General features: G+C 44.9%; 1 protein-coding gene across 4 annotated transcripts in view; it reads right to left on the bottom strand.

Annotated features, from left to right (window-relative positions):
- Positions 1 to 6: 6 nt before the first annotated feature.
- sipa1l3 (signal-induced proliferation-associated 1 like 3) overlaps positions 7 to 10725 on the bottom strand; it is a 63830-nt gene continuing 53111 nt past the window's right edge. For 3 of the 4 annotated variants that reach the window (XM_031861369.1, XM_031861370.1, XM_031861371.1), the window contains exons 13-24: positions 8547 to 8798; positions 8234 to 8416; positions 7656 to 7780; positions 6925 to 7040; positions 6401 to 6834; positions 5024 to 5254; positions 3744 to 3906; positions 3464 to 3635; positions 3047 to 3223; positions 2048 to 2174; positions 1375 to 1456; positions 7 to 842 (exon numbers count right to left, since the gene is read on the bottom strand). In XM_031861369.1, the coding sequence (XP_031717229.1) occupies positions 648 to 842; positions 1375 to 1456; positions 2048 to 2174; positions 3047 to 3223; positions 3464 to 3635; positions 3744 to 3906; positions 5024 to 5254; positions 6401 to 6834; positions 6925 to 7040; positions 7656 to 7780; positions 8234 to 8416; positions 8547 to 8798 (2257 nt within the window). In that variant the 3' untranslated portion in view covers positions 7 to 647. The remainder of the gene's footprint in view (positions 843 to 1374; positions 1457 to 2047; positions 2175 to 3046; positions 3224 to 3463; positions 3636 to 3743; positions 3907 to 5023; positions 5255 to 6400; positions 6835 to 6924; positions 7041 to 7655; positions 7781 to 8233; positions 8417 to 8546; positions 8799 to 10725) is intronic. The other variant, XM_031861372.1, reaches the window with a different exon arrangement.

Genomic DNA, 10725 nt, shown 5'->3' with positions numbered 1-10725 from the left:
CACACACACACACACACACACACACACACACACACACACACACACACCTTTAGTACGACAATATGAGTACAATATGGGTAATATTGATACATGAGAATTGTACCACACAGGCATCTATCTACTGTACCATGTCTGTAGAGCTTCCATTACTTCTAGTGCATTCTGGGAGATGCTGTCTGTAATGAGTCTTTTTTTTTGGCTGATTCGCTGCAGGAACAGTATTAGGCCTCTCCAGGTGATGTGGCGTTCTCTAAAACAGTTTCCTCTCCTACTCGCTCCTCTGGCATAGTAGCATATGTTTATACACACACATATATATATATATATATATATATATATACATATATATATATGACAAGTGTGTAAGACTTTCTGACTTCAGTCTATAAAAATAAACAGGCTCAGAGATTAGAGAGGGAGGGTCTCTGTGTGCAGGCTGGGTGGGACTTTCGGGGAGTGATGAATTTAAAAATCAACGGTCTTGTTTTTTGCTCTCTCTACAGTTTAAGGCAGTCCAGTGGAAGCTGAGTGAGGTGACATCATTGTGACCTCTGCCGCCGCTGCGCGTGCAAGGAATCATGGGTACTCTCACCGCCGGCCCTTCCTCTGTGGCCTCTCTTCTTCTTCTTCTTCTTCTTCTGCAGGCATCACTCCCTCCTCGAGTCACTGTCGTGTGTTAAGGAGTGAGCCTCGTGCTCACTCTCTGTCTGGCCGTTGTCAGTAAAAAGAGTGTTGAACTTGCGCAGCTGCTCACTGGCTGTGACGCTCTCCACCTGCAAGCGCTGGTTATTCTCTCTCAGGTTGGCCATCTCTGCCAGCAGAATGACTTTATCCTTCTTCTCCTGGTAGTAGAGCGGCGAAAATGAGGAGAGGAGAAGAGAAACGAGGATACTTCAGTTACTTGTTGATCGGACAATAAATGGAACTGTACTTTTCACTGTTAAAGGAATCACTTTGGGGAATACTCTGATGAGCAGATGGATACCACGCTCATGTGTATCCACTAAATATGAAGCTACAGCCAGGAGACAGGTAGCATAGCTTAGCATAAAGACTGGAAACAGGTGGTCTGGCTCGGTTCTACGGTGACAAAAAAGTGTCTACGAGCAACACATAACCTCTAAAAAACAGACAAGACTTTAAGCATTTAAAGATGTTGGTAGGGTCATTGACTTTTTTGTGAAATCATAATGAACTAGACAATCTGTTCTGTATCTTGAACCCACACATTGGTAAAAAGCTGATTTATTGTTAAGGTGAGAAAGCAAAGGTATCAAAAAACGAAGAAATTGGGAATCCTGGTGGATGCAACCAACATTACTATAATGTTCTCCAAAAACTGAACCGTTTAATAAAGGAAAAAAAGATTCTTACTTTCTCCAGATCATTGTTGAGCTGTTTCAACATCACTTCCAGGTGGAAGAGCCGACCAGACAATTCGTTGGGCACCTCGTCGCTGTTAACACACACACACACGGCACAGATTATTATTACTGACCCGTTGCAGATACCCGAGGTCCCTTTGCAGAGCCCCAGACCGTCAGGAGTGGGACGGCTCCGTCGGGGGGCAGGGGGTATTTGTGAGTGTTTACTATCGAGCGTTTTTTCCCCTCGCCCCTTCATGTACCCAGCATTATAATAATAACAATAATTATTGTCATCATTCGAGCACAAATCACAACACTCTAAATAAGAAAAAACACAAACAGCGAGCTGCACAGCTTATGTAGGTTTTACTGGTGTTTGTGTGCGTGTTCATTCTTGTGGAAGACTGTTTGAACTGAAGCTCTTCAGTTTCAATAATAAACTGAGTGCAGCTCACTAAATAGAAACCCTGTCTGGCAGCACAGACACCAGAGCAACAATTCAAACATCCAACTGTTTACTATAGTGAGACTATACAAAGGAGTAAACACGCTTGGGATGCAGTTCAAATACATTCTGACAGTTAAATGCATCACCACAGGATGGCAGTAGTGAGGAGGAGTTGTATCGCTAGAGTTCTCTGACTGCACTACTTCACAGAAACACAGTGAGGTCGACCTACCCGCTGAAGGTCGGTGTGGTGCGTGGTGTCTGAGGAGTCTGAAACTGGACTGGACTGACGACTGCTCTCATGTCCGGACCTCCGACCTGTGGCTCATTCAGCGAGAAGAGGGAAACGGCTCTTTGTGCTGCAACAGAGACACACGATCACACTTTAAAAAAAGCTGCATGAAGGAGTCTTTTTACCCAAGCGTCCCTGGAGATAGTACATGACACAATCACACCGGAGCACAGCAGGACCTGGCAGCAGGTGAGGTTATGGATCAAGTGTTGGCTTGAGTCCAGCGTGTTTGGCTGTGCTGTGATCGTCTTTGTGGTTACAGAGGACACAGGGGACAGGAGAGAGACCCAGAAAAGAAACAGCGTCTGGGAAGCAGAGCGGGCGATCGCGTACGAAGCATAGATGAACGCAGAGATCTCCTTCTTTCCCAGGAGTGTCGTGTGACAGCAGAGAGCCGAGACGCGATGGAACCGATCAGACAAACGATATGTCTCACATGTAAGATTGTACACCTATTAATCTTGCTTATTTGTTGTTACAACAGAGCAGTTCTATTTTGGGGAAATTTTGATTTGTTTAGCATTGAATTGAACAATAAATCTGATATGTAGACGGTTAATGTAAGCAGTTGTGAATGTAACTTTCAGACAATTTTAACAGAATTATTTTGCAGAACTTTCAGCCATATTGCAGTTAACATCAATGTACGTTCAAAATGTCATCACTTCATCATTTCATCCTGTTAAATATTTGTGAGAAATTTTCATAGTTGGCATGTGAATTCTTGAGTTATGGCCAATAGCTTAATCTTTCACCACCAAAGTCAAATCACTTCTTCCTTAAGAGCAAGTGGATGTTTGTTTCATTCCCTCCAGGCTTTTCCTGAGATATCGCTTAGCGACTGACAGACAACACAAAAACATCATGCCTCCAGCCGGGGCGGAGGCTAAACAATACACAAAATGCTACATTGAGAATCTCACACTGAGTTGAACAAACCTAATCCTGAAGTGTCTCCCGCCTCACCTTCGTAGGCTTTGGCAGCGTTGACCAGGCTGGACCACTCCAGCCCACAGGCTGTGTCAGGAAGAGGCATCAGCCCGGGATCGAGCCTCCTCAGGGGGGGAACTTTGTCTCTGACTTCTGTGAGAGACAGCTCTGAGGCGGACAGAGGCACTGAGGGACAGGAGAGCAGAGCAGCTACAGTGAGCAAACAAACATCAAACAATGACATCTACACACTACAAGGTTGTAGAAGTTATGAAAGCAACAAATAACTTGTGCATTACAATAATAAATGATTGCTTTTGTTACTGAGCTCCTTAGATCCCCACAGAATGAAACTTGGCAGCTAATACACTCAACACAGCAGTGTAAGTTTTCTCTACATGCCTCAAAGCAGAAGTTTAAACTCACCCTTCTTGCCCTGCATTTGGTTGGAGATGCCGTGTCTGCGTGTGGGCAGCGTGCAGGTGAACAGAACGTCAGTGGGCGTCATCGGGTTCTCGGAGTTGGCGAAGCTGGCCTCTCTGCGGCCGCTGCACAGCGACTCATCTGAGAAGGTGCGCTGCAAGGTTCGCCTGGGAGACTACGGACAGATGAGGGACCAGAGATCAGAGAGCTGGGTGTGCAAGTTCATCAAAGAAAGACTGTTGACTGAGATAATGGTGTTACAGGTGTTATGAGTGTTCCTCACCGGATCTCTTTGTGGCGTGTCTCCCAGGTTGTCCATGATGATCAGTTTCTTAAGGTCGTCTTCGACGGTGCTTTTGTAAGTCCGTCTCGGAGAACGCAGATCCCTCAGTGAGGCCCGGAGCCGAGGTTGTCCAAACACGTTCTTTGAGTTTGTATCCACCTGCCTGGAGACACGAGATATGAGACATGAGACACGAGACATTACATTACATTACAGTCATTTAGCAGACGCTTTTATCCAAAGCGACTTACAATTCGGAGTCTATCACATTTCTACACCGTAGGCACAGCTACGGGAGCAATTTTGGGGTTAAGTGTCTTGCTCAAGGACACATCGACATGCGACTAGCGGAGCCGGAGTTCGAACCGCCGACCCTCTGATTGAAAGACGGCCCTGCTATCCACTTAGCCACAATCGCCCAAAGACATGAGCCATGAGACACGAGATACGAGACACGAGAGATGAGACACGAGACATGAGATATGAGACACGAGAGATGAGACATGAGACGAGACATGAGCCATGAGATACGAGACACGAGACACGAGATACGAGACACGAGACATGAGACACGAGATACGAGACACGAGACATGAGATATGAGACACGAGATACGAGACATGAGATATGAGACACGAGATACGAGACACGAGCACCAGAAGCACAAACAACAGTGTGTATTTTCTCCACCACATTGACCCAAACCATTGACACTAGCAGCCCATTTACAGTCAGTGTTTTAGAAGCTGGTTTTAGGCAAAAGACACTCATGAGTTTTTCTATAAATGTAACCATGTCTACAATTACTTAATAACTGTGGTTCCTAACCTCTGGGTCATGACTCCAACAAGAGGTCACAAGATAAATCTGAGGGGTCATGAGTTGATTAACAGTAAAGGGAAACAGAGCTATGCTAATTATTTAATATTTTCCTCTAATCTTTTTTCTTTTGAGTTACACAATCATTTTACCATTCAGAGCTCAAAGCACTTTCGTCTAATTAGTCACGTTTAACAGGTTGGGTTAGTATACAATCATACGCTGCATAAAACATCTTGACATTTCCTTGCATGCGTTGTAAAGGAAGAACTAGCAAACTCAACAACTTTGAGCTGAGCTTCACACTACAGACACAACAACTGCAGGTCACTGCGGTAGAATTAAGTCAGTGGAGATTTTAGATGGACTTTTCAAGTGTGCTTGGTAAACTCATTATATTCAAACAATATGTTACAGTAACAGAATGTAAACGACTCGGACTTCATCAGTCACTAACTTACTTCTTGCTCTTGCTGCTGTCAGAGATGGGTGTCGTGGTTGCGTTTGAAGGCGACAGACTGTTGTCGTCGTTCTGCCAGCCGGTTGGTCTGCTCTTCCCATAAAAGGCCTTGGGGGCGGAGCTGGACAGAGGGGTGGAGCTTAAATGAGCCGAGGTGGGTGTCGTGGTAGCGGCTCGGACAGGCCGGGCTTTCTCAGCTGTTGGAGTCTTGTAACCCTGCGGTGTGTAGGCCCTGAGAGGACACACACACACATACATGTCGTTAATGAATGACTTGACTGAAGGTAAGTTAAAGTGTCAGGACACATACGATTGGTCACAGATAGCTGATAGATGATGCAAGGTCAGCTAATTTAACAGAACAAAAGATGAAAGAGTTCTGTGTTCAAATACTGCATTTTACATCATTATGATTTAATTATTTGCCCCTTTGCAGGATCATTCAAATATTTCATGTCCCAAAAACATAATAATCTTGCGATTAAATGAGAGTTGTGGGAGATCCTCTGACATGTACGGCTACCGTAAACATGTGCAATAAATGATCAGAGCACAGCTATTTTTGTTTTGCTCACAGAGGGTAAATTGAGTTTATAGTTCAGCTCTCTATATGTGTTGTCTTTCCACATGAATATATTCATGCATATACATGCATAATTCATTCTTGCAGAATACATCTTACTCTCCTCCTCTTCATTGGTCAGGCAATGAAGAGGAGAGTATGCCATTAAAGTTCACACAGCAGATACTATGCTACTGACAGCTGATACAACACCTTTAACAGCAAAGGGATAAACAGCAGATGAACTGCAACTACCATCATTAATCACCCAAAAACACCGATTGTAATCCTCTGACCAAAACAAAGCATAGACCTTACAACAATATCTGATAAGCTGTGCACAAACCGTGATGAATCATCTGTGTCCTAAAGCCTTCTGATTTAATTTTACGTCTGTATTATGTTGATGGTCCAACACGTCCCAGGCACAGTCGATGGCACTCGATGGGGTTTAAACACAGATTGTTTTAATCCAACACAGAGCGGCCGAAGCCTGTGCATGTTTGTGTGTTTTATGATGTGCACCAGCAGAAGAGATCACATGACGATCTGTATGTTTTACAAGGATTAGGCTGCTTTAATCTGTAGTGTGTCCTTTAAAGATAGATTTCCATGTGTCAAACTATTGTCGTTAAAGAATCTGGTGGTGGTAAATAACGGCTACTTGGTGCATCATTCACTTAAGTCTTATGAAGCCGAGCAACATTTAACTGCAAGACTTATGAATGCAACACTCTCTCTCTATATAATAAAAGCCATTCATTGAGGTTAATGTTATGTTTTACAGAAGATGCCTCTCATCAGTGAGACACCTACCTGGGCTTGAAAGCATCCATTTTCTCGGCGCTGGAGCCCGGAGGCGGGAATGTCCTGGTGCGGTACCCTTTGTTCTGATTAGCTGAAGCTGCTATGATGGGCGAGGACTCTCGTCTCCTCGCCTCTCCGCTGCTGCCGCTGCCGTTTCCCACGGACAGCTCCTGGATGCCGCTGTAGGGCGCAAAGGAGTGCATGGGCTTGTGGGACTGGCTGTTGGACATGTTTCCCTGCCGATTGTTGTTGTAGTGGGTTGAGGCGTCGATCCCACTGTCGTTGGACCCCCCCTTGTTGAGAAGGTCGGGGTCAGGGTCCACCGGGTCGCCTCCTCGCTCTCCTCCGGCTCCTCCATCGAACCAGCGCTCGTCGCTGTGGCTGCTGGAGGCGTTACTGGACAGAGTGTTACTGCTGGAGTGGCTGGAGTACGGAGTCTCGCCCTGCAGAGGGGGACAAGACATTTAGACAAACTCAGAGGCAACGAGGCAAAGAAGACGAATGAAATGAGACGGGGTGAGGACAAGTCTGACCTTCGAGTGTCTGTTTGGAGAGTCTTTCCCCGGGACATCCTGTCTGGTTGGTCTCCTCTGCCCCCCTCCACCCCCAGGACCCCGAGACGACGGCACTGGGACATGCCAGAGGGGTTCTAGACAGAAACACACACAGACACTCACAGGATTAAAGAAAATTACACTGAACCTCTATGGTTGGCAAAGAGGATTAAATACTTATAGCACATTTAAACACTGACCTCCACCCACGCACAAAGTCACACTCTGTTATCTCTACTGTGCAACACACACACACACACACACACACACACACACACACACACACACACACACACACACACACACACACACACACAGGCACATACTTTAACAAAATAGACCATGAACGCAGTGTAAGACAAGTCTGATTAATTTACAACCTGCAACAAATTATTTTTTGGCCACATATTATCAGTTATGCAGATTTGGGGCAACATTATTATTATTTAGGAGTTGTATTTTTGGCCACCTGATTAAGTCTTGTCACTCTCTTTTAGCTCTGTTTTGGTCTCGACCAACTAATGAGAAAAAGATCAAAACGCTAATGAGAGCTGAGAGTCACAGTCAGGTGATAATTCTCTGTGTGTTCATCACTACGAACAACCCCTTTCACATACAATGTGATCCATTGTCAACATACAATTATTGACTAAAGGAGTATTCACAACATATTGTACATTAGCTGCTTGCAGTTTCTGACCGTGGTGTACCTGTTTTGCAGCGCTCCATGGTGCTTTCCTGACTGGTGAAGCCTGAGGAAGACTCTCCACTGGAGGTGACGTCCACACTGAAATGGGGCTCATAGGGCAGCAGGGGGCGCTGTCCTGCTCCATATCTACACAGATGGGAGGAGGGGCGGCATTTGATTAATAACCACCTTCATGCCACTGTCAGTTATATATCAAACAACAAAAAATGTGTGGGTAAATTACTCAAATGAAACTCCAAAGAAAAGCCCTTAAAATGTAGCGTGAGGATTTGAATTTCTGTTTTGCGTCCTGATGGCAGTTGAATAAAACACATTTATCCAGTTGGGCGAGATGTTATCAACCTCCACACAATGAGGAAGAGCCGCCCACACACCAGATCCTTCCTCAAGGAGACAGTGTGTTCATACACGTCTAACTGCAGGCCTGACACATTAGTCAGCCTCATCGTATAAACAGATATAATCCACCTCGAGCAAACAAAACAGTAGTTAGGAGTTACATCAGACATGTTTAATCAAGATTAAAAGAGGGATGGAGGAGAGCTCGGAAGACGAACAAGACCCCCCCCACACACACACCTGTCCGGGGAGGGTTTGTAGCGTATGAAGGGGCCTGGTGTGATTCCAGGCGGCCCCATCATGGAGAGGCCGACTAGGCCGGAGGAGGGTGAGGAGAAGCTGGCAGAGGGGTTTCTGTAGGGCAGCACTCTGTCGCCTCCTGCAGGAGACAGACTGTAGTGGTTCTCTGGGTAGCTCACTGGCCTGGAGGGGACACAAAGAGGGTGACAGTTAACCTGCAGCAAACAGACAGCAGAGAGGTGAGGAATACGAGTAAGACTGCTACAGAAACACAAATTAAGTGAGAAACATGCTGCTGCAAAAAAAGTCTCACCTCTTAGAGTTGAGGTGCTGGGGCTCCCTGTAGGGCACAGGCATCAGGGTCTTGTGTGAGCGGGGCAGTGGAGGAGGAGGGGGACCCATGGGGGCCCAGCGCTGTTGGTTGGGGACACTGTGGAGCCCTGGAGGAATGGGTGGGCTGTCCCATCGCCACATCGGGCGAGGGGAGGGCCGGTAGCCGGCCGCCAGGGGCTCAGGTTCTGGCTTCTGCTCCATGGTCTTCATCTCATACTCCTCTGTGCAGCCCCTAAAGACACGGAGAGAGGAAGGGAGATCCAGCACAAGTCAATCCAGTCCACGCTCCCCTCCTCTGTGAGTTTAGTGTGTGAAAACGGTTCAATATATCTCTATTTCTCAAATCAGGCCACAAACACAACTGAAATGTTTTCATGTTCTAATAGTAGCCTCTAGCTAGCCCGAGATCCAGCACATATCTTTTACACATCATCATTATTTCATTCTCAGCCCATTACAGGAGGGCAGGAGGCATTAAATACGCAGAGAGGATGTAGTCAAGAAGAGACGAATGCCGAGAGGAAGAGAGGAAGAGAGAGCGAGGGATGGCCATGACGGTGGAGGAATTGAGTGAAATTCTGTGAGGTGAGCGAGGGTTATAAAAAATACATTTAAAAAGATTGAAGATTGAAATAAGAGCGATGAGGACGCAGTGTGTGCCTGAAAGTGTCGGTTCAGCCAAGTAATGATTATTTTCATTATATATCAATCTGCAGAATGTTTTTTGATTAATCCTTTGGTGTAAAAATGTCACAATTATGTCTTTAAAAGTATTGTTTGGTCTGACCGACATTTACGGTCATAGAATACAAGCAGATATTCATTTCTTTCCTTTAAAAAGGTTTCTATTCTTTTAAATGAGCATTTTAATGTGTAATGTATTATGTAGAGCACTTTGAATTGCCTTTGTGTATGAAATGTGCTATTTCAATAAAATTACCTTGACTTCAACAATTAATGGATAATTAAAATAGTTGCAGATCAATTTTCGGTCTATTGACTAATTAATTAAACGAGATTTTGTTTCAGCTATAACCCAAACAAACCCAACTATTAGGGACTATTTCTTCACCAGAACATAGTTCCAGTTAAAACTGTACATACACAGTGAACAGTTTGGATTATTCTAAATAACAGGGACATTATTTTAGCAAAGATAAGCGTCTGTAAAAAAAGTAAATATAGTTTTTTTTAATGCTGTGAGCAGAATAAATAAACTTCCATTCACCTCTTTTGTATTGTGGTAGAGGAAGAAATCTCAGTATACAACACATTCAAATAAATACCACCAAAGGCATCTGCATGAATACATAGCAGCAGATTGAGAAAAATATGTTTTTTATAATTTGGTTGAACTGATTCTTTCGTGTTTAATCTGGATTAATTGAAGAGCCTGGTGACACTAAACCCTCTACTGCACCTACTCTGCTACAAGACAGTAAAACATTATCAAAGGAAAGCTGTAGAGATGTAAACACAACGCACACACATCAATACGCCTGTAGAAAATATGAATACTATGTATAAACAATGCACAGTCACTAAATAATGAACATGATCACAACACGTGGTCAGGACATGTTGATCAATCAAGGAACACTACCAACTCAACCAATACCGTTACACAGCAGTAGTACAAACCTTAGAGAGAGCGGAGCCTACGTATGTTGACATGCAGTCTTTCTTCCATCACGCTGGCAGATGTGACACAGCTGTAGCTCCCAAGACACACGTGGTCAAACGCACTACAACATCACACCTTCTCTCCTCTGGATCCCTCCATCTTACATGAGCACGGCAACCAGTCAGAGCAGAATAAAAAACAAAACACTTCCAACTCTGGTTTCTCTGTCTTTCTCTCTCTCCTCCACCCACCTCTCTCACTCTCTCGGTGGTGTTGAGACACGTCCTCCTCGCCGAGCGCTTCTCTGCCTCTCCAACTCAATATACCCTGCCTCTTTCTCTTTCCCTCCCTCTTTTACGTCCTCTTCATTCGCACAGGGCATGCATTTTTAATTAATGACTTCCACTCGTTTATTTATTTTATGCGGTCCTTTTTTTCTCCCTGCAGAATCCCAAGCCTTAATCTCGTGCAATCTGCTTCTTGCCTGGCACACAACGGCAAACGAGTCAGAGAGAGAGAGAGAGAGAGAGAGAGA

This window comes from Anarrhichthys ocellatus, unplaced genomic scaffold, assembly GCF_004355925.1.
Source record: "Anarrhichthys ocellatus isolate YVR2014 unplaced genomic scaffold, GSC_Weel_1.0 scaffold24, whole genome shotgun sequence".
NCBI lineage: Eukaryota > Metazoa > Chordata > Actinopteri > Perciformes > Anarhichadidae > Anarrhichthys > Anarrhichthys ocellatus.
This window is presented reverse-complemented; position numbering and strand designations above follow the sequence as displayed.